This window comes from Pipra filicauda, unplaced genomic scaffold (genome assembly GCF_003945595.2).
Source record: "Pipra filicauda isolate LSUMZ 115617 unplaced genomic scaffold, ASM394559v2 scaffold2_size9829703_pilon, whole genome shotgun sequence".
NCBI lineage: Eukaryota > Metazoa > Chordata > Aves > Passeriformes > Pipridae > Pipra > Pipra filicauda.
Genome location: NW_024104421.1, coordinates 8,524,987 through 8,549,691, shown reverse-complemented (window position 1 = coordinate 8,549,691; position 24,705 = coordinate 8,524,987). Strand labels below are relative to the sequence as shown.

Below are 24,705 nucleotides of genomic sequence, written 5' to 3'. Positions count from 1 at the left end.
TTTAGAAGCTGAAATGTTAAAAAGAGCATCCATTGCTATAAAACAATAATTTCAGAGGCACTCAATCATTTATTTCTCCAAGGTACTGAAAAAGATCTTAAAAACTAAATTTTGACTTGTTGGCAAAACACAAAATGGCTAAAGACAACTAACATACAAGATCACCGGAGGTTACAGATATGGTATTTACATCCAAAACCAGTTCCCAAGGCAATTCTGTGAAACTGCAGTGGAATGAGAATCACATTTATAACTGTCAAACCTGCTGAAATGGTAGTATGGTAAAACAACTGGAAGATCATGTTCTGAGATGGTCAACATCATTCATTTATGCTTTCAAAAGTTCTTTTCCAAAATGCCTCTTGAGAGGTGAAACCCTATAATAGATCAATAGCTATGAGACCAGGCAAAGACAAAACAAAAATGGAAAAAAGGGAAAAGTCTGGAAGGACTCAAAAGGTCAATTTTCATCAGAGCACTCAGCTAGTGTAGTGTATCTTGAGGTTTTATAGCATCTCTTCAGGTGTTTAATAAAGAGATCTCCGTACACACACATACACTTGCATGTGCACATGTATACATGTCCTTGAAAAGAGATGAATGAATTGTGGCTAAATATCCATTTCTTCAGATGAAACGATATTATTTGTGCTTCTTCAGTTTGAGGAAAACCATGAAGAACTTCAGAGGGCACTGACCAACCCAGCAAATGAAGTGTACACAAAAATAGGGCCTATTAGAAAGAACGCATTCAAACCACTCATATGCTGCACAGTGTCCTAGAGGAAATGCATCTACTCAGAGAAGACAGTGTTGTGAACAGTTCAGTGAAAACCTCTGATGAAAGAGCAACAGAAAAGATAATAGGATATTAAATGCATAACAAATGAAAGCACAATATGGAAAATATTAAAATGTCATTTTATAAACCAATGGTGCATTCTCATCTGGAGTACCGATCCCGTTGTTTCACAAAAGGCTAGTGTGCCATGAGGGGGGATGTGAAGAATCTGGTAAGAATGATTAAGTGCTCAAAAAAACCTCATATAAAAAAAAGCAAGAGTGTGATGGACTAGAGATATTTGATATCAGATCAATTCTTATACTTGTACATTATTGACAGACTGTAATGAACAGACTGGGCGGGGATTGACACAGCCCTCCTTTCTGCTTCCAGCTGTTAAAACTTCATTAAACAACCACTAGAAATACATTAGATGCTTTACCAAAATTACTTTTCAAGTATGCAATGGCTGCCCCCAGGAAGAAAAGGAATTTATCAGACACATCCTCTATTAAACTATGATCTCCACTCTTAAAAGTAAGGGAGGAAGAAAAAACTTTTATACAGTAAGTGCATATTTAGAATAACTGCTGCTACTGACTTTTTTTTTTTTTTAATCTGCTACTAATTTCTGGCATGTAGAACATACCTCTGGATATCAAAAGCTTTGCCAGAATCTGCGTAGACTTTCAAGTTACACAGCAGGATGTCACAGGCCTGGTTTATTAGTGGTGTCATCTAGAAAGGAACACACTGAATTGTGAAAAACATGAAAATCTTAAGGAAAAAAGAAACCAACAAAAACAAACAATTATTCACAATTATTTTTATCTGGCAAATGGGATGGAGCTCTCAGGTTCCTCTGCAAGTGTAGTTAGGCACTTATGCGCAGGTAATATGAAATGTTGGCACTGTCTGCTAAAAATAAACCCACAAATTACAGGGGTGACCTTCTCCAGCTCTGGGCCTAAATACAAGAGGCTCTGTCACTTACCTGACCTATGCTTCTTGCTCACTTGTGGCTACATACACAGAGAGCTATCAAGCAAAAATATCCCCCTCTCTTTCTAATCATTCTAGCTGAAGATTTATCGTGATCTGTATTTAGAGTACTTTACACTCAGGTTACATATGCTCCAGGGCAGAAAGAATAGTATTTTCCAAAGTCAGAAAGTCCTGTAAAGGCACTGGCATCAGAGTCCCAGCACTTCCATCCTGCTGTCTCTCAGTTTGAGGGATTTAACATGTACATTAGAAAACCACCCTGTGTACCACTACAGGTAGCTGAGGGTAAACTGCTATTGCTACATGAGGAAAGGATTTTCTGGATGATGCTATTAAATGGACATTCACATGATTTATTCAACTAATTGTTCTTTCCAGTCACTGACACATGATGGTTGGGTAGACTTATCCACAGCCTGGCTGTAGCTCACAGTGCAACAGTCTCCTCTCTAGGGCTTCAGTGAAACCATAACACAGGCAACCAAGAAGACCTCATTAAAGTCTCTCTTTCTTTCTCTTTAATTTTTTACATATGAAAGGGATCAGACACTTCCTTGATTACACCAACTACAGGGGCAGAGGAAGGGTATAGCAGCAATCCAGCTGTGAACCTAAAGGAATTATGTCCTATGGCTCTTTCCCACAGAGACTGCCAAGAGATCCTTACAGCCTACAACTTAATACCACAGTCTTGCCTCAATAATTATGCCAGGCACCCACAGCATACACATAGAAACCTGCCTCTCCTTCCTGAACAACCTCCTTCAGCATACGGATGTCAACAAACATGAGAACAGACTCGTCCTACTCCTCTGACATTTTTGTTACCAAAAAAGACTTACTGCAGCCTCGCCGCACTCTCTGAGAGCTGCGCAGCCTGCCCAGCCAAGTCCATTTTGCTTGGCACTTCTACCTCTGTGAAACTGGCATAACACTTTGTGCACAGGCACACTGCCATCCTAACACATGGGCAAGACTATACACAGTCAAAAGGCCAACGCGGGAGCATCCAATATGTTTTCCAAAGGCAGAAGTCTGAGTCAAGAATGTGTCTAGCTGCTCTCGAGGTCCCGTGCCTATACAGGAGAAATTTCATTTCAAAGCCGGGGGGATTTGGGCTTTGCCACAGTCTCACAAGACAATTCTGACAGCAGATTAGTATTTGGTAACAGTAGCTGTTATGTGTTTGGGAGGGGCACACCATGTTATGTGGCAGTTCTCTTTCCCTTTTGGCTTTCCAAAGAAGATCCCCTGCAGTGAGCTGCTTCTCAAATGGTTCAACAACATTAACACATTTCTTTTCAACAGACTGAACCAGGGTGAAATATTTTATAATCTCTGAGTCCAGCCCCTCCAATGAATTGAACCAGTCAAGGAGAACAAAATGAAAATCTGTATTTTAACAGGTATGATGTTTCCTAAACAGATGGTGATCATTTCAGATGTTCCTGTTATTGCCTTATTTTCTCTTTTTTTTCATCACATCACCAGATCTGCAACCACCCAGCTAGTTGCTATTGCTCTTCAACAGCTGGCAGAGATATCAGGGGCACGTCTGGTCAGGGCATCCCACAGCACCTCTGCACTTTCCTCATTCCACCAGCTTTCAAAATACTGTTGCAATTAATTTCTAGCCATAAGGTATTTTTATTAGTAAATTTAACCAGGAAAATAAGGAGGGGGGCACATGGATTTGATTTATTGTTAGCATGATAAGACAGAGTCATATCGATGAGACAATTTGTGTATGAAAGCTACAGGGGATATCTACACAAGAATCGTAGGTTGTGTTTGAATTTTTATTCCCCTGGGGGGTATAAATTAGTCCAAGATTGTGAACTACAAAGACCACAGACTGAAACATTCTCAAGTCCCTTAACACCTCAAACTCTTTGTCCAATTGTCAAGAAAAATAGTGTTGGGGGAGGTGAACGTTGAAAACCAGCACAGAAACAGACACGTTGATCTACACTGCCTTGGTATAAGTGACTTTTTATATATTCTCATTTGCCAGTCAGAACATAAAACCTGCATAACCTGCCTGAGATTCAGTTCTTGGTAGGTAAACAAACCCCAGCTGCTCTGTGTTCAGATTGGCTGAGAGGAACAGGATGAAGAAAAATCTAAACAATATGGTCCCTGTAAATATTTGATCTGCCAGTTATCTAATAGCAAGAGTAGCCCAGAGTCCAAATTTCTTTCTTTTTGCCAAAGAAGAGCATTTGGGGTTAGGGTTTTCATGATGCCAGGGGCTTTGCTGTTTAAATCCTGCCAATATGCTATTTGGCACATAACAACAATTAGTTTCTGCTTCTGCGTACACACAGCGCATGTGGATGTTTGCACTGTTCAAAGGCATCGGAGTCACGTTCCTCTAGTAAGATGTGGCCCTCGATATTCATTAGTATTATTATTCCCCTTATTATTAGCACAGCAAACTAAAAAGTAGAAGGCTGGATCATGTTCACTGTAGACAGACACACTGGAGACTTTACTGTTCGCATACAGAAGCAGAAGTCACATTGGACCTTTTGTCCCACAAATGTCATGAAATATAAAGGAAGGAGAAGGAAAAAGAATACATCCCTAAAACAAGAATTGCTTCTGTTCCAGATTTCAAGTCCTGAATAAAACCAGGAAAAGACTAGAGTGTCAGGAAGACGTTTTGTGAGCGGATTTGTTCCCATCACCTGACAGTGGGCCTTGCTATTCCTGGGCACAACTTACCAAAATGAGCAACTCAACCAGACACTGATCTGTGGCTCAAGGATATGCACATTTCACAAATCAGTTTTTATGTTAGTTATTTGATTTGCCTTAGGTGAGCACGCTTGCTTTGCCCAGCAACAACAATTTCCAGAGACCCTTCCAAAATACCTTTGACCAACGTGCACAAACAGAATAAGAGCAAATCAAGGAAATCTCAATGGTTGGACTGTCAGATCTTACGTCCTAGTGGGACATGAAAGATCTACATGCCTGAGAGTGACACTAGAGGATTTTCCTGCACTGTTCTGTCACGTTATCCCAAGTTCTGCTTTGTGTCTCCCTTCATTTGAAAGAAATGCCTCAACACAAACTCCACTTCACAGGTTATTTAGGACAATGCTACATTATGCTGTGCTCTCTCCTCTAATTTTTGTGTTCCGCTTTGTTTTAATGGTTTGTTAATGGAGGAGAGGATTCCCAGCATACTGATAGGAGATGACAAGACTACTGCAGCACCATCAGAATAAATAAAAATCAATAGGTTTTCTGCTGGTGTTGGCTGTAAAAGAGAGCAAAGCTATTTATCAAGTCTGACAAGGGGTCCAGAACTGCAGGATCATCACAGGCACCACAGCAAAAAGAAGAGGAATAAAATAAGAAATACTAAATAGGGAATCAAGATCGGTACAGTAAGATCACTAACATGTCAGTTTGTTTCAATACATAATAGCTGAGGAGAGCATGACAGGAACACTGGGAAATTATTCTTTTACTTAGAGCCTCCAGGTATTCATCAATTCCTCATGAATTACATCTTGGATCAACTTTCAGTGATTGGTAATATTCCCATTTAAAAGATAAAAGTTGTTTCATGTGCAGAGAATTTACGTAGCTACTGTCAGATCACCCACAGGCAGTCAATGTCAAAACTGGAAGTGAAATTTCTTGGGTCTCCTGCCTCTTGTCTCTCATTTCTCCTTCCTAGTGCTCCCATAGCAATGGCACTATGAGGGGGTCTTACTGGAAAGAACTTATTATCAGATCTGCTACCAACTCCAGTGGCATGTCATATGGGATGCTACTAAATCTTACTGCAGGACCAAGTTTAGAAGTCTATTGTTTTATGCTATGCTCACCACCACCACTATAGTATTTTTATTTAATGTTATCTGGAGCCAAAACTTCCTTCACTCGGAGTGGACTGCTGTCGTGGTTTGAGAGCCCCAAAATCCAATTCTCGAGTCCAAGCCCCCCTCCCTCATCTCAACTGCTTTACTAATCTTCACATGCTTATTGGAAAAAGCAAATTAAAAAGGGAGAACACCCAATATATAGGAATCCATAAAAGCAACAGTGAAACAGTGCGTGGCTTTTAAAAAGAATTTGAGAAAAGAGAAAGCTAGAGAAGATGCCAGAAGCTCTTGAAAAATGTTATGAAAATAACTCTGCATACATGCAGCAATCACTATATGGGCTACCCAGCAGCTCTATAACCTCTAGTTTCAGTTCATTTCCTGTAACTGAAAAATTAAAAATTTCTGGAATCAACTTTTTTATCATTTGGTGACTGGCTGTTGGAGATTTTTGCCAAACTAAGGGGAAATTCCTCAAGCTCAGCAAACTTCTCAGTGACATTACACTACTTCCGTGGAGCGGCAAGAGCAAAGTATGCCTCTGGTCACAGCCACAGCAGCCAGGTGCCTCTGTGGAGCACTGCAGGTTAAATCTTAGCAACATACATTAGCTCTGCCTTGGTTCTTGTCCTCCAGCAGCCAGGTTAAAGTAGATGACCAGCTTCTCATTCTTGCTGGCCCTGAAACTGTCCCTTCTTGTGTTTCTGAAATGGAGTTATCAGGAACCACCAGTCTCTGGCTCTTGGTGCATCTTTTATGTGAAGTGATTGCTATGGGGAGCACGAGGAGTTGTTAACATTTCTTGCTCTGTCACAGGCTAACAGCTCTCAGTTCCCTCAGAGCATCCAGACAGACAAGTCTATGTTTGGAGTGGCACCAGGGGCTGCAGCACTCAAGGAACCACTCAGGAGGTGTGCAGTCTCTCCAGCATCACTGGTAAGTTTGCATACAGGAACAAAGGCAAGGCAGACATCCAGAGTGAACAGAGAGGAAGACTTTGGTGTGGAATTTTATCAGAGCTTGGACCTCTGCGGCAAAAGAATCAATGTCTTGGGAGAAAAAAATAAGGAAAGTGCCTAGTAGTATTTATAAATATGTATAAAATAACATATCCAGGTTATTATGCAATAAATTAATACCAAAGCTAGCTTGTTTGTAACTGCTTTGAAGTACAGAGGAAGGGATTATTATAAACAGGATGTCTTCTATATAACTCTGAATACTCTGTAGTATGGCCAATAGTAGAATATGGTATTTTTGTTTCCATGCTGCTGCAGAGGTTCCGAGAGAGTACCAAATATGGGAGAGTTAAAAAGTGAGATCATAATTAATGAGCATCAATTTCCTTTGAGAAGTGTTGGTATGGCTTCCAAATTAAGCAACAGCAAGAAAAGCACATGGGCAAGGACTTAAATTGCATTAACTTCAGATCCCAGGACTGTTAATGTATTTGGGTAGAAAATGAAATGCGAGGCTGAGGAGCACATCCGTTCAACAGCAGCTCTTAATCTCATATGGGCTTACTGCAAGTGTCTCTCTGTGTCAAAATGGACGGACTTCTGCTGAAGGTATGGGAGAGAGGAACAAAGCTGAGCTTTTCAGAGAGACCTGCCCCATTCCTCTTTTTCCCACTTGGGGTAGAACGGGAGGAAAAAGTAACCATTTCCAGGTCACCCTGAGCCCATCCACAGTCACACCCCTTCCACAGAGCTTGGAAGAGGCATCATGGGGAAAGGTGATTATCAGGTTAAAAATAAAGAGCTCAGTCTTTGCATGCGAGATGGCTACCAGGCACTGGCCAGCCCTCAACTCTACCTCCTACCACTATTCCTTCGTTCCAGCTCCACCACCAAGCAGTGCAAAGGGAGTGCCATGACTTCTCCTCCCAAGTCAGTTTGATCAGTCAGACCCTGCAAACCCACGTGTGCCCAAGCAGGACACCCGAGGCTCCACTTGCTTGCCCTCTCTGTGCTCCTCAGCCAAGCCTGCCCGGCTGGTGCCAGCAGAGGTTGCTCTCCACAAATTGAGGGGAGAGCAGTGTTATCTTTTGTTAGTCCGCCAGAAAAGAGCTGATGACCTGCAGTAAGATTAATTTCCACCAGGAAAATGCAAAACTCTCCTCTTCCCACCATGCCATGTGCACCTAATCGCTTGCATATTTAAACATCCTTGCCTTGCTAAAATTTCGCGATGGAGCCGGTGACAGAGCAAATGTCGGGGCGCATAACCAATGGCATTGTCAGTCGTGATTAATCAGCATCTCCACCAGGCTCACGGCCAATTAGAATTTACCATAATAAGGAGGTGACAGCCGGTGTTGCTAAGCAACCGCTGTCTATAGAGCTGGGAGAGGCAGACACATTTAGATGTTACTGTGGATTTCGACAGCGGCATGTCAAAACAACACAAGCGTCTGCCCAGTGGAAAATTTTACAACCCAGGACTGGGCACCGGAGTGAGGCATGATTCCCCTTCAGAATAAAATACGTAAAGGAAAAGGTGATTTTTTTGTTGTTGTGGAGTTGATTTTTTTTTCCCCTTGAAAGAAGACTTTAACCAGTCAATCATTTATCTGCGTTTAATTAAGAGATATCGTGTCACTGGAACAGGACTTTGTTACCAGGTAATGGGCTCCCATGGCTGAGCAAATGCTGATACATTTATAGGAAATTAGCAGCAAGTCAGCACAGAGACATTTATTTTCAGTCAGAGGTATTTATCTGGCAATGACATTCTGTTCCAGTGACTTATTTTATTATATGAAAGGATTAAAGAATAAAAGGAGGAGGGGAGGGGAAGGAGATGGAGAAATGAAAATAGACTGATAGCAGTTCCTGTGTTAATGTGAGAGTTGCTGACTCTGCACATCATGAAAAGCTATGTTCCAACTGGGAGCAATAACCTTTCTGTACTTTAGCTTACTCCTAACAGGATAGGGAAGATGTAAGGGTCCTTCTTGAGTATGCTACACTTTCATGGACAAACTGGCTCATACAGAGGAAGACAGAGGATCATATCCTCAGCTGAGCTATTCTGACTTTCACCAGTCTATGACCTGGACCATGCTGTACCTATGCTCTACTGCACATGCTCTTCAGGCCTAAATAAACTGGCACAAAGTAGCAAGTTTTACCTATCCTTAATATGGACCTACATAAAGCAGATGCCTGCACAAGTCTTCTAAATTATGAAATCAGAACTGTCTACACCTTACCTCTTTCAGTTTGGTGTCGTTGAAGGCTGGGGTCAGGAGGCTCCGCACATACTTCCATCTGTCATCTCGAAGACAAAGGATGCTGTCAAGCATTGGCTTGGAAATCAAGTTCGGCTTCTAAGTCAAAAGAAAGCATAATTCAGTTTTAACACAAATGCAACTATAGCTACTCAAGGCTCTGGAACTTGGAAAGATTGGTCATGAACGGCATTGCACTGCTGTCCCATGATGAGAGAGGTTCGAATCAGTCCCAAACACCAAGCTAAACATGGATGAGGCTGGAGAAAATTTCTCTTTTGCTGCACTTATTTCCTCTTGGGCTTGCAAAAGCCCTGGGCCAGCCCAGTTACTCCTTGCTCAGACTGTTCCAGTTCTGATGTTCATGGTTTTCTCCTGAGATTGCCTTCATTGAACCCTGGCTTCTTTCCTCCCTTCCTAAGGTGACTAGCAAGAGGACTTGTCAACACTCCCTCTCCGTGTGACGAGTGCCAACGCACCACATGCGGGTGTTGGTGGGGGACATGATTTCTGGTGACAGCTGGTATGTCAGACTGTTACATGCATTTTAAAAGTCTTCAGAAAATATGTTGATTAGAAAGCAAGTCCCAGTCGTTACTCTGTCTATAAGGAACACTCTCACTAAGAAGTTGTGGCCTATGACTCTTACAGCTGCAGCTGCTGTCAAATATAGTAGCTCAAAGCACTTTCCCATGAAGTCTGTACCAAGGTAACTACTATGGATTTACTAAATTTTAATCTCCCCCACCATTCATGAAATTCCTATCCAGACAACAGTGATATTCACCAAGGATTAAAAGGATATAAAAGAGGAAAGCGTGTTAGAAAACAACACACTTCTGCCTGGAAGAGGCATCAGGAGATGTCCAGCACCACAGCAGAATCTACTACAACTTACATTATTGTCAGATGTTTCCTAATTGTTCCTGAAGGCCTTGTGGGGATTCAATAACCTCCCCACTGAAACTCTTCCAGTGCTGGAGTACTTTTACTGTGGTTGCACGATCTCTTCTCCTGGACCATATGACCTTTAGTCTTTGTGCTGTCACAGGCATAGAAACCAGCTTATTCTCCCCAGCTTTGCAGCAGCCCATATATACAGAAGACTATAATAACCACTTATCATATTGCTGCCATCTACCCCACATAATGCCAATGTGCTCAATACATATTAGTCACGTTATCCGGGACTGACTGTTCAGTGTTGTTACTGTCCCTCTGCATAGTCTTGTTGATTTACTTCTTTCTCAAGGTACAGTCCCTGTGACCTGACACGGTGCTCCAGGCAAGGAAGGATTTTTTTTTTTTTTGCCATATGTTCTGCAAGCTATATTCCTTTCTATTCACTCCAGAATACTACATACCACACCGTGACAATGTACTCATGTACTGGCTTGTGATTCTTTGCAACTCTCAGATTTTTTTTCTGAATAGTTACTCCCTAGGAAGTTATTTCCCAGCCTTTATCATTAAAGCTGGTTACTCCCAAGAGTCACATATAGAACACGTCCTTGTTGAACTTTGACCATTCTTTTTATGCCTACTTCTCCAACTGACCAACACCACTTTGAATTTTAGCCGTTTCTTTCATCCTTACCAGCTTTCTACATAAATTGTTAGTGCACTTAGTAACATCATCTAACTCATTAATAAAACTACAGAACAGTACTTGCAAAGAAGGCACCTCTGGGCTCCTCCCTTTCCTTCCAACAGTGCACTGTTCCCAAACACTTTTCAAGTCATCTTCAATTGGTATTTCAGGCATTGTACAGCAATGTCCTCTGGACAAACCATCCTAAGGTTGGTGGGTGCAGGTGGAAGGTGTACACTTCTCTAGTTACCAGGATGTACAGAGACACTCATTTGTGCATGTGAGATGTTCTGGATACTGCAGTGGCAGTACAGTCCCCCATGTTATCAGTATCAACAGTATCCACTGTACTGGGAAAGACCCAAACAAACCAAGGATGCTTTGGCCTTCCCAATGCCATCTGTTGATCCCTTTCACCCTCTAACTTTTCCTTTCAGTCATTCTTTCATTACTAATGTACGTGAAAAATTAATTCTTACCGCCTGTAACAAACCTGGATATTTTAATATCATTTTGTGCCTCAATATTTCTGATTTTATTGTCACTACATGCTATTTTTTTATCCTTCTTCTTGGAAATCTGACCTACTTTCCACTCTGTAAAAAAAAACTTCTCTTCAGGAGCCATGAAGAGCTGGCAATTTAGCTACACTGGTCTTCTAGTGCACTTCCTTAACTTTCCTCCTTATTGGAAGAGTTTGCACTTAATATTGTTTCTTTAAGGAGCTGCCAGCTCTCCTTAACACCTTTTTCCTTTACACTTGCCAGATTCTTACTACACTGTATAAGCTTGTAAAATGCAGAAGCCTATTTTATATTGCAAACGGGCTAATGGGATAGTTTTACATGCAGTAACACCATTCAGTGTAGTAAACTAATGTCACTGGGCTGACACTACACACCACTTTTGAGCAGAGATGAGTGGTTTTCAAGTAGAAAAGTACATAGTAGGATATTAAGCTGAAGGAAGAGACTGACTTAGGTGCTGTCATCAGATGACTACTGTAAGACAAAACATGGGTTCTTTTTTAATGTATACATAGACCATTCTATTTTGTGCAATAACAAGAAAAACTTGGGACAAGCTGTCAAAGTTGAAGCAGTAGGACTGTTTTCTCTGAGTCTGCTCTTTAAATAAACAATCTGTTTTCTGACTTGTCAGTAGGTATCTTTCCTGAGGATCAGAAGTCCAGCTAGAAAGGCTCACTGGAGCGCTCCCTCATTTGTTACAGATATTCAAAGACACAGTAGAATCAGAAGAAAGAGGCTCTAGACAATTGGAAATGAGCACCATCCTTTCAGAAAGCACTGTATGCCAGCCTCTGCTTCACAGTTCTTATGTGCTGCCAGGGAAGCTGCTTACACTAAATCTTGACTCAGCTGGTCACCAAATAACTATTCCTTATATCTTTGGTCTTCAGTTTCAAACCCTGAGGGTGAGATTGCAGCACTCACTGAAATCAACAATAGGGAATGTGCCTTGATCAAGAGAAATGCACTAGTCCAAGAAATCAGGTCATGGAATATGGCCCCCAAATTAGCAAACACTCTCAGACCCATGTTTCAACCACCAGCCTTCACTCCTGTTTTATAAAGAGGAGCTATCACATCACCTCCTCAGAACTGGTAACAACACATTAACATTTCTGAGGCACTCAGAAACTACAGTGAAAGAGTTGAATAACAATTCCCACAAGGAAATGACCGATTTTGTCTTCCAAAGGTTTGAATAGCGTACAGGGGGAAAAAAATAGAAAAAATTATAGAGCAACACTTGGAAAAGTATTTTGCATCCACTCCTAAATTGAAGGCTGCCCAAACTGTGCACTCTATAAGACAAATCTCCTTTGCAAGACAAGGCTCCACTTGGATAATAACAGATGTGATATAAATCTTACTGCATTTGCCTTGAAAGCAAATTCCCTCCCTAAACCAAACACTTGCCTTAAAAAATGTTCATAATTGCATAAAGACTGTATATAGAGCATTCACAGAGAGGGACCCAGTTTCTGAACAAAAAGTGTGTTAACTATAATATTATAACTACAACACTAACTACAGCATTGCCTTTCTAGCACTCTACTTTATGTCAGTATTGCTCCCTTAACACATTTTTTGTGTGTATAGTATTTTATACGTATAAATGCTGCAAGGAATGAAAGACAATTCTGGCCATAAATTATTTTACTCTGTATCTTTAAACTGGGTATGCAAAAATATGTTTGTGTTTATTGGAACAGCATCAGCATGACTGGCAGCGTATAGCAGATTTCATTTATCAGGTTTTCCTTATTGTTTCTGCAAACACTTTCCTCCTAATTGTATAACCTGTGTTACAGGTTCATATAGCAGGAATGAAAATGGATTTGGTGTGAGAATGAGCCTGAAGTGTCTTAGTGAAAGACGAAGTGTCACCTCTCTCCAAATGGACAAAGTACTAGATGTTTCTAAAAATCCTTTCTCTATAAAAATCACTAAAAAAATTACCATGGGAGGCAGGTGTAATATTTTCAGGAGAGGGATCTTGGTTTTTAAGCGGCAAAGGAGGTTGCTTTTAAGTCAAATGCAATCAGGCTCATGTTCCATCTATCATTATCTAAATACTCAATGATTCCTCTACACTTCCTTCTCCTGTGCAATCAACAATTTCTGACCGTGGTACAGTAATGCTGCATGAAAACTACTGGCAGCATGGTAATCTGCTGCAGTATATCTATAAGTGCTGCTGAGTTCCCACAATCACAGACATGCCATCAGCAACAACGACGAAAATTGGAGGGATTTGCTTGCAAATAAATCCTTTAGAACATCAGAGTTTTTAAAACAGAAAACAAAACAGTATTTGCAGATGAGCAGCATCTCTGCAGTTGATGCAAGAATTCCGTCCCCATAAAGGTGTTCCTTAGGCTGACCCTTCAGACCCAGTTATCAGTTTTCATTGTCCCTGAGTCAATATGGTTTGCTCTGTATTACTAAATAATTCAAGAAAGTGACTCTTCTCAGGCTCTGAGGCCAAGTGGAACAGAACACCTCCTCCCTCAAGGTTAAATCCCTTTCCTGAAAAGAATGGACATATCCAAACTGCTTATAGCCATGGTACATGTTCACCTCCTGAACTGTGCTCAGACCATGCCTGGGGGACAACTAATCGATACGCGACAAAACCATGCTAACAAGCATGTCAATATGGACATCTGTAGGACCTACTCATGCACTAATATCCTGTCCCTGCTTTATCCTGGAGTAAAATTGTAGCCTTCTGTGATTCATACATTGTTTGTTCCTTCTCTGAGTTTGTCACTAGCAGGCTAGACTGAACCTCTGGCAACCAGCAATGACTGCCTGGAGGAGGAGGAAGGGTAACAGCATCATGATGTTCCCTTAGAAACCTCACTCTTTAAATATCCTGAACAGATGAATCTTTGAAGAACCTAAAGTGTACCTTTAAAGACCCTTAAAAACCTACTAGCTTGGAAACCTACAATATAAACCACTCACCTCCACAGAACCAGCTGCTAATCTACTCCATGTGCTTTGACAACACAGCAAGAAATGAAATTCTATAAAACAGGATCTCAGAAACTTTGTTATCTTAAACTTAGACTTAATCATAGCTTAGTGCTAAGAAAAAACAATCAAAAAAGATTTATTTCTACTGGAGTCAAACCTCAGCACTCAGTCTGGTGAGATTCAAACAAGGAACTGAGCTCTAGAGCACCAAAAATCCCAAATCCTAACAGTAACACCAACACTAATTCTGGAATTAGTCATACCTAGCAAACACCTTTTCGTTTCATGTAAGCTTTCTTCCAGCCCTGCAGGCTTTGCAGTATCCAGCTTTAACTGGAATCCCATGCCCACTCTGCCTTGAACTTTAGCCCTAGTCTCAACCCTATGACCCATGCTAATGAGAGCCATTCACTCCTCTCTCCTCTAGCCTTTCTTTGGTACCTAAGGGCATTGCAGTATCTAGAGTCAAGTCTAACTCTGGGCTTCTCCCACCCCCACCCTTTTCCCTCTTTGGGGAAATTTTTGGTGTATGTTCCCAATACGAGGGGTCATTCTTCTCCCAGCCTTCATGCATGCCATGCAGTTCTCTGTGGTAGCTCTAGCAGGGAGCAGCTCTAGGCTTTCTCTCCCAGGGCAAGCTCCAGAAGCAATGAGCAAGCAGCAGTGCTTGCACATCACCGGGTTAACTTGTTCATCTTCTTATTTTCAAAGAGGGTTGCTGTCCTGCTCTTGCTAAAAATGCACTTGTGGTTAAATATTTTCATCCTGTTTAAGAAACTGCCTTTTTAAATTGAATTTAATGAAATGAAAGTTAATAAAAAATGAGAAAGATAGTTTGTAGCATGAAGACAAGACACTACCCCCATACTTCAGACAGGAACTATTAATAAAATCTCTTTTTAAGATTACTCATTCAACTCCGCTTGACTGACAGGTCATCACCACCAGTTCAGCCAGCAGGTGGAACCAGCAAACCCATGAACTGCTCATATGGTATTTCATCCAGTCAGTGGCAGTGGCATGACACTTAACAGATCAGTATAACACTGCCTATTAAAAAAAGTAACAGAAAAAAAACCAACCCTGAAATATCTCAAGGAATACATCTTACCAAGCCTGCAGTAAGTGGATCATGGAAGTGGGAAGGCAGAAGATGCCTCCATACATTCGTTTTAAAAATTCCCTGTTGGTAAACTGATACAGTATATTCTTTCAAACTTGCTTGGTGTTTTAAGTCACGCTCAGTTCCCCCTGCATTCACGACATTCAAAGACATATCGTGTAGTGGCTTCTGACTGAGCCGGGAGAGCACTGTGTTGCATATTTTTAAAGCCAAAATAGAGTTCATTTATGTCATATACCCTGTAGTTCATTGTCTTTTCCATCTGGAGGGTCTGTGAGTACACAAATATTATAGCCACATCTCTTCAAAACATGTGAATTTTTTCTTTTCACAAATCATCATCTTATAATGGAGCAAGACCCAACTCCTTACCCAAAAATTAAAGCCTTTACAGAGGACAAAGGCCTGGCATTGCCCACTGAGGGCTGTGTCCCAGCATGGGAGACCACTGAGCAGCTCCCACCCCTCGGCTCTACCTGTGAGGGGCCTCCCATCCATTGAACACCCAAGGCAATTGCTACACACAGGCGTTGTCTCTCCCAAAGCAGGTTCTCTCTTCATTTGCCTTTCCAAAACTCCATTTCCAAATCCTCAGATGCCACACACCCCACACTGCAGCTCCTGGGTAGTTGAAATCAGTCCTTCCTTGCCCATTAAAACTCTGTGCACAGATATTACTTCACAAACACTTTGCCTAAAACCCTCCCAGATCATCAGCCCTGCTGAGAGTCTATTACACTTTTTTCCACCCTCTAGAAAAGTTCATTTAAAACAAGTTTGATTTTAGTATTGTGATTTAGGAGGTGCTCTTGATCTTATGGCTGCAGAGGGAAAAAGAAAATGACCAAACTAACTCCAGAAAGCTTATGTTGCTTTGCAATTTCATAAAAGCGCCTAGTAAAAGTTTTCAGCTTAATTTGAAACCAACATGCCTGCGAAGAAGAGGAGAAAATATCTATGGATTATCTATTTCATTAAGCTTTTAGGTTCTCCTTGGTCATTAAGGTACTTCAAGAGAGTGTCAAGAGGGTAGAATTGGTTTCAGTGATTACAGCAATTGTCTTTCACTCTCCTATATAGATGAGACTATACAAAAAGGCATCTCCAAGCCCGTTCTTTTGTTGTCAAGTCAAGATCTTCAGCAACTGACTAATGACTACCGTTCACAATTACTCATTGGAAAAATGGCACAGTCAACACCAGCTTACAAGCAAATACCAGCTTTTTTTCCCCTCTCTGTGGCAAGCAGCCTGGAAACATCTGTTCTTGTCTTTGCAAACATTCTCTTAAGTCATGATTTTGTCAATAGAAACCAAAGCGAGTCATTGCAATGAGGTAAATATAACCATTCATAAATGCTAAAACAAACACATATGGCCTCCTGCAGTCTGACCCAGACTGATGCAAGTCACACGTTCCATTTTTTGGTGCAAGCAAGACCAAAATTAAGTCCACGCCTTCATCAGTTTGCATATGGTGGTCAGTTTGCATATTTCGGATCAAAACAATCAAACCGAAGAAAAACATATGTACTCTTAATTAATTAGGAATTTTGTGTATTATAAACAAAAGCAGGTTGCACTAGAGAATCCATATTCTATACACAGTGTCTGTTGTGCTGAGAAGCAGTTTTTAAACATGTTTAAATCTACTTTCCAGCTGACGTAACTGGACTTTTTAATATCGGATAAAGTTATAATACTGTTAAAAGCCTCTCTGTTTATCCACACTTTTCCTTGAGGAAAAGTTGAGGACCAGAAAGTTCCTTTTACAGATTTTAAGCAGTATTTGGAGAAAAAACAGTCCCCAGTAACTTCTGGTACAGATCTATTTCCATGCTTTCAGTCATTGGCATACATAGGAATGACAGGCAATGCCCATAAGAACTTTGGCTAGATCTTTTATTTTACACAAGACCGCTGTATTCCGTAATCTGCTCATTCAGAGATATGTCTGCAGCAACCCTGAAGCTTCTAGAGAGCACGGAGAGAGATTGTAAGTACTACCCAGCCTCCCACTGCCTGTGTTCTTGGCTGCTGACCCCTCCCATAATCCTGACCCAAATGCCTTGGGCATGCTGTTAGATACCTCAGAAAAAGAATTCACAAAAGCTGAGCACAGAGTTGTCCAAGCTGCCATGACAGCAATGTAGGAAGAGTCCTGCACCTCCTTAAGGTATCACTTAGGAGTGAACTCAATTGGACTTAGAGCATTCATTCCCCTTGTGAAAAGGTGTTAAGCCCCAGTTCCTCTCAAAAGTCTGTTTATATAAAACTATCTTTAGAGAAATATACATGAGTAATATTTTGCAGTGATATCTGAAACCTCAGCCTTCATGATCAGCAATATTTTGTAGTAGTATCTGAAACCTCGACTTCCCTGATCCAGATGACTGTCCTATCAGGCTGCAGAGATTCACTAACTTCTCTACCACAGATCCCATGGACCACATGAAATGTGGAGTAGCTTCAACACATAAGGCTGCAAGTGCATCTTCCCACAGAATCACCTATAAGTTTCTACATAGGGCACTTCACAGAGAGATGAGATGAGTGTCTTAGAACTATTTCCAGCAGGTAATATTCCAGCTGCTGCTGAAATCACCAGTTCCAAGGGATTCAAGGCACTTCCAAGCATTAGCTACAGCTGAGCAAGACTTTTAAACCTGTATCGTCAAATTAAGCTCCTCAAATAGGGGTTAAATGCTTAGGAATTTCTGATTACTAGCAGAGGCAAGATAGCCAGGTGAAGGGGAGGCTTACCAACAGCTTAGTTTAAAAATATCACTCGTATGCAACCTTTTTATTCAGAGAAGAGGATATATAAGAAATGTCATTTTTTCATGTATTTAATATTTTATTGACAATTTTGGTTTGACCTCTTTCACACAGATGTTGTAATACAGAAATAAAATTATAGTGGGGCCAGTGTAGCTTAACATCTCAAAGCAATGAGAAACACTAAAAATAAACAAGCGAGTAAGTGGCAAACTATGACTGAAAGTTGAAAGACTTTTTAAAGGGTTTCTCTCAGTCTTCCAAGTTCCCATGTAACACCTAAAAATTGTTGCCTAGTATCCTACTTCCTGTGTGACAACATCCTGATATACAAAATATACTTCAAATTGGCATTTATCTATTTTGAAACAGAACATTTTGGATTAATATTTCAGACCAAAGATCTCCAATATGTGCAAACCAACCCAAGGAAAAAGTATTTCACCTTTTTTCCCACCTATGCCAAAAAGAAAATTTGAAAACAATGTTGAACAAAGCAGATAAAAGTTTGCTTGTGAAGACTCCTCATACTTAAAAACAAACAAACAAACCAACCAAACCAAACAAACAAAAAACAAACCAACAAACAAAAATGGGTCCAAGATGCTAAATCAAACTACTGAATAAAAAGGTTATTAAAAATTAAAAACATGGATGCAGTTTCCAGCCTAGGAAGTCAACCGTGGACAGTCAGATGTTAGGCGGATGTTCTATAGGTAATATTGCTCTGCACTTGCCCTGTTCTTCTACTCTTTCTCTAAGCATATGCTGTTAGTCAGAGTCAGAACACTCCCTGGCCAAACACTTATCTTTTTATGTTACTTTGTCTTTAAAAAGTCATTCAGAAAAAGAACTCCAGGTCAGCTCTAATGGCAGGATGACAAGCTGTCAACAAATCACATTTGCAGTATCTGCTCAGCTGAAGAATTTGAATTCCCTGCCTGGTACTTCACAATTGTTTCTAATTACATTGAGTGGATATTTACACATCAGGGAAAAAAATCCAAACTTCATGTATTAAGATATCCACATCTATCTGTCAAAACATTAATGCATTTTCCTGATCTCAGTAGCTGCTTTCATTCCTCATTTATTTGTCCCTCAAGAAGAGTTAGGCTATAAAACTTTCTCAGTAGCTGCAAAGCACACTTTCAGGATTTTTATCTTCCAAGATTTCATATTTGTGGGTTTTTGTCTGGTTTCAATCAAATTAAAAAAATAAATCCTAATTTATCAAAGCATGTCAAAGCACGCTTATATGAAATAGTGTTTGTACATTTGCCTCTTACAAATTAATTTGAGCACATCAAGAATTAAATGTTTGTCATAAGATAATTTCAAGAATAATAAAGACCTATTGCACACAGATAAAATTACAGGACTTATCATGAGTTCCCTGGAGCTTATAATTTCAGTAAAACAGCCTTACTTCACAAACAATCTGCAAGCAGACTGTTGCTCACATCGCTCTTATTTCATTTCTTCAAGGAGAGAAGCTAAAATGTTCCTCTGAGTATCAGCAAGTACCTCGTTCAAAATATATTAACAATATCAGCTACTTTTGCATTCTCAAACATATTAGACTTGGAATAGCAAGTAGCGCAGAGTACGAAGCATAAAGCACATCACCATATCTTGTCATCTTAATTAAGAGTTCTAGGACAAGATAAAATTTTAAAACAACCAAAAACCCCACAAATTGGAGCCCACACCCCAGAGCTCACCGATCCCTTTCTCGCCAAACAGGCTTCCTTCAGGCAATGCATCATTTGGGAGGCCTGTTTCACCACTCTGTTGCTTCAGTTTTACTGTGTTGTCACCATGACATGAAACTAAGGGGACGGGTCAGAGCCTGAGTCCTCCCCACTTATGTTGCCCAAAAAGCCAGCGCTAGCATTTCAGGCACAGACAGGCTGGAAGCTCAGCAAACGCACACAGCGACAGAGCAGGATTTGGGATTTAGATTCTCTTTCGTCGAGTGCCCTGGGAAGCAGTATGTGCCAGCCACGAGAATGAGACACCTGCAACCTTTCACTGAGGACTAACACCACGACAGCCAAGCATACACAGAAAGGCAATGGGCAACCTGAGTGGAGGTTGCCCTAGTTCTGCCTGCTGGGACTTCCTACATGAAGAAGAAAAGAGGCTTCACTCTCTAGAAGGACCCCACACCAGTGGAATTGCCAGGCCGTACCCATACTCGGCACACACATCACACTTGATTGCATGCACCCAGCAAATTATTAGTATTTGCAAGTTATTTGTATCTGCACTTCCAAGCCCAGCTTCATTGGTGGGTGGAAGCTGTAGCTCTCAATCATCAGTGTTGGCCAGCACAGCACACGCTTCCACAGCACAAGAATTCATTTTCCATCTGTGCAGCTGCTTCTCCCTCACCTGAGGTTCATGCTGAATCCCCCCAGGATCCAACAGCCTGAAAAATAAAACAGATCTTGAAACTGAAAAAGTAACCCTTTGTGACATGTCTAAAACCCTACTGATTTTTCACTTAGAATAAATCTTGACCCTAGGACAAACCTAAGTTCTTACAGCCAGAAATGACTGCCACTGCCAAAATACTACCACAAGCACCAAGGAAACTGCTGAAAAAAAGTGAGGACATGGGAGCTGCCCCAGTAGACGACTGAGGAAGGTAAAACCAAGGATGTGCCATCCAGCAGCGAGAGCATTTAAAGAACATCTAATCTAACACAGTGAAACACCAACTAAAGAGGCAATATTCCTTTTAAAAACTCAAATCAAATATTAAACAAAACAAAACCAGAGTTACAGCAACTTAAACAAAGCCGTGTGGTTGCAAGAAACTAGAAAAAGTGCAAAATCAATTTCTTTCTCTGGGCTTTCTGAAAGAAAAAAAGGAGAAAAGTTCCAACAAAATATCTGGTTATATATGTTTCTGGAACAAAATAACTTTACCTTATAAATTGAAACTACTTTTTACATTAAAAGCTGTAACTGAAACAAATTATTTTAATCAACTTTTTTTTTTCTTCTGACTCTTCAAAATCAGCCACAACATGAAACATCTGTCTTCCCCACATCTCTTAATCGAATCTCAGAAATCACTACGGTGATTTTTTTTTTAATTCTTGCTGCTGATGATCTAGTATGCCATCTATTCCTACTGAAATCAATCAGTGTTATATTAGGAGGATACTAAGACAGCAAAATAAAGCACTAAGAGGTTTGAAAATCTTAGGCTTATTGCAGTTTTTGTATCCTAAAGCATATGCAAAAGTGGGCCCAAATGGGTCCAATTCTTTAGTTATGTTATTCTATACTACTTTTTTTGCCACAGGATCTCCATTTGATTTTTCAAACATAAGATTTCTAGAGAAATCTTATAATCTGGGAGGTTTTAATATTACACATAAAAAACCCCTTTCATGTGAAATGAATCAGTCACAAACTCAGGATTCTCATCCTTGAGATGTAAAGCTCACATGAAGACTTGTAGAAGTTCTTAGTCATCTGTAGAGTCCTGTCAGCAGGGGCAGATAGTAGTAAGTCAGTCCTCTTTAACAATTTTTTGTTGAGTCTGTGTTTACTGAGATTCTTCAGGGGCTTATAAACTTAAGCAGTTTGGTCAGATTTTCAAAGTGGTTTTTATATCCAGCCCTTAACACTAGAGGGAACAAAGCCAAAACCAAAGAAATAGACTCTGAGTTTATTTTCCTCACAATCGATAAATAACCCTAACTTTTCCCTAGGCATAGTCTCCAAAATAGCAAGACCTTTTTGACTGAAAATGGAAAATATTAATTGAAGCAGTTAAACTATGATAATCTGCTGAAAGGAAAACATTGTAATGGAAGACATGAGCAACTTTAATTATAGATCTCACCATTGCCTCTGTAACAATACAGCTTCTTTGGAACTGATGAAATACCAATATAGTCCTGATGACATTAAAATATGATTGAAGGTCAATGACTGGTTAAACTGGAATGTTTCTGAGCCATTGTTAAATTATTCAGAATTATTTTAGGAAAGCTGTATAAAAAGTGCAAGAGTGCAGTTTTAGCTTCATCTGAATGCACATACTGAGAATGGAAAAGGAAATTGGGAAATTGTCCTTTGCAATTGCCTCAAAAAGAGAAAAAATAATATCCTGTGTACCTTCAACTTAGAATTTATCTAGCAAAAGACAAGAGTGTGAGATAGTTCTTGTTTTTACTACTTATTTCCCCAAACTCTTTTCTGCAAGAGCAAGCATGAAAGGAAAAGAAGAGAAATGGAATATTATTTCAGTAAAGAATGTAGTTATTTTTGTTTCTATTGCTTAGCACCAGTGAGAGGAGGCTGGCAGGAGTAAATAATTAACAAGAATCAACAATCCTTTACTTTTGCTGCAGAATAGCTTTTGCCTGATCCCGGTATATAAGCTGCTGTGTATGTGTCTGTTGGGCCAAACGGAGTCTTCTCGAGCCATCCCCAAGCCTTCAGAAACAGAAGAATCAACATGAAAATGAGCAGTGGCCAGGTGTGCTCGAAGTAGGGAGCACTCATTATGCTGGAGAGCTGCGAGTGAACCACGCAGCGTAAAAACTTGGATTTTACACCCCTCATCCTCTTCGCTTTCCCTTTTAATTTGGTGAATGTAACACTGAAAATACATCAGCAGGGCTGGCAAGTGTCCTGCAACTTTCCTTGGTCATGGTCAGTAGCTCTGCATGTACAGAGTAGCACTTCCACAGCACCTGCAAAACACACAGCAGCATCTTCCCTCCCCTAGGCTCAGATGAGCCAACTATTTGCTATCAATTATTTACAACAAATGGTGCCAAGATATGTGGTTGCTATATAAACAAAGAATTCTCACCAGAGACTAAAATAATACCTGCAGACTCATTCTTCACTTACGATCCACAAGATTTATGGCTGTAACACGTAGTCAGTGGTAAGGAGCGCACGGTCTCTAAACGTCCTTTCCCGTGGAGGTTTCATTCTCACAGAACGAATGTTATATAGTGTAGGTCACAAGCAAAAAAAAACCAGGATGGCAACAATTTTTTGCTTAGAACAGATTTACTGGAGTTAATCACTGGGTAGAAGAGAACTTTCCATGCTTTGGTCAGAGAACCACTACAAACCAGCTGCATCAATTTAAGATGCTACGACCCCACCAGCTGTTCACCGCCCTCCATCTATTGGAGATAACCACCATTGAAATGGGGCTGGTGGAGCACCCTTGTGAGCACTCATCATCTGCTTCAGTGCCAAGTCAGCCTGCATAGTTTTGAAAAAGTCTACATTGACACATAAACTAAGATGAATTTTCTTCTGAGCTGAACCAGATGAGGAATGCTCACATGATCCCTTTTGTAGGTCTTGCTGTGGGAATGGTAAGTTCAGCTAAGACATCTTAACAAAAGGCTGTTAGCATTGTGTTAGATAAGAATATTATCATTATATCATAAAAAAAAAAGGAAAGGAAGAAACCTTTCATACTTTTAAGTTCAAATATAAACATAAAGGCAGGTAAATGGATTAAGCTATCTAGATGAATGTCTAAAAAGAAAATTATTTCCACTATTTTGAAGATGACAATACTACCTTTAAAAGATTTAAAATGAAGAGCAGAGGCTTGCAAGGATTATTATAATAATGCCCATGTGTATCACATTAACTCTCGCTGAAGAGGAATGAACTTCACTTGCACACAGACAGGTCTCCAAATAGAACTCCTATCACATTCAAAACAAAAAGCTTATCCATGGAAAAAAAATCACCTGCTGGCACAACAGTTAATAGAAAGAATTCAAAACGGGGTGGAGTAGGAACAGATTTGGAGCCAATGGAACCAATGGGAGAAATGATGCCCAGATGCAATCTCTGGCACTGGAATTCACCACAGCACTGGTTGCTGGAGGCTGGGTAGATAAACCAGAAGGAAGATTACTGTCACTGTCTGTCCTGCTGTTATGATAGTCTTTTGAACTCTGCTGCTGGCCACTTCTGGAAGAGGACACTCAACCAGGCTACACAGATCTTTGGCATGATACATGACAACCATTCAAATATCATATATTGCCATGTCACATCCACTCCAGTGCTGAACTTCCCGGCTTTTAGGCAGATACACATAAATCACTTCTCTGTGCTGTAAAACATCACTTGCATAGACCTGAGACGATTTGTCTATCATCAGATGCTTCAAAAGGATTTTTTGTACAGGAGAAGTTGAGTTACCTCCAAATGTGGTTAAAGACATGGAAGCAAAGCAAAGTGCTGGGTCTGAACTCTGATTGCTCAAGCATGTAAAAAAGGCCAACTCGAATGTTGTGATCTGAGCCTATGTCAATTCTGGAACAAGTGACAAACTAATTACTCTTCTAAACAAAAGCAGACTGGGAGAGGCAGGAATCAAAGGACATGACACTCTACTGTATGTCAAGAATAGAGAAAAGTGAGAAAATTGTAAACAAAACAACCAATCTGCTACTGTCAAATAACAGTTTCAGAAGTCAGAAATGAGGGACTGTTAAAAACCTGGGCTATTAGACTGAATAAGCTTCAGAAAAAATATTCTCACAGCATACATCGAAAGAAGTAGGATAAATTGAATCTCCCTCTAAAAAAAACCCAAATCAACAGAAATCAAAGGTCAGGACCAGCAAAGGCCAGTACAAACTGCATCTCTACTCCACCTACTCACAACACAGTCAACTAAGGACAGGATTAGATAAGGAAGCAATACTGTATTTAAACAGGAAGAAATATTCATCAGACTTAAGATTTCACATATTTTATCCAGCAGTAAAACATGTTCTTTAAATAAGGAACAGAGCTCTAGAAATAGATAGTCCTTTCCTGCCTGT

The 24,705-nt window shown here is 40.3% G+C and overlaps 1 protein-coding gene across 5 annotated transcripts in view; it reads right to left on the bottom strand.

Moving 5' to 3' along the window:
* The window catches only part of TBXAS1 (thromboxane A synthase 1), a 262,385-nt gene that overhangs the window by 90,461 nt on the left and 147,219 nt on the right, over window positions 1–24,705 (bottom strand). For all 5 annotated transcript variants that reach the window (XM_039383165.1, XM_039383168.1, XM_039383167.1 and 2 more), the window contains 2 exons: window positions 8,846–8,962; window positions 1,434–1,522 (listed from right to left, as the gene is read on the bottom strand). In XM_039383165.1, coding sequence (XP_039239099.1) covers window positions 1,434–1,522; window positions 8,846–8,962 — 206 coding nt within the window. The remainder of the gene's footprint in view (window positions 1–1,433; window positions 1,523–8,845; window positions 8,963–24,705) is intronic.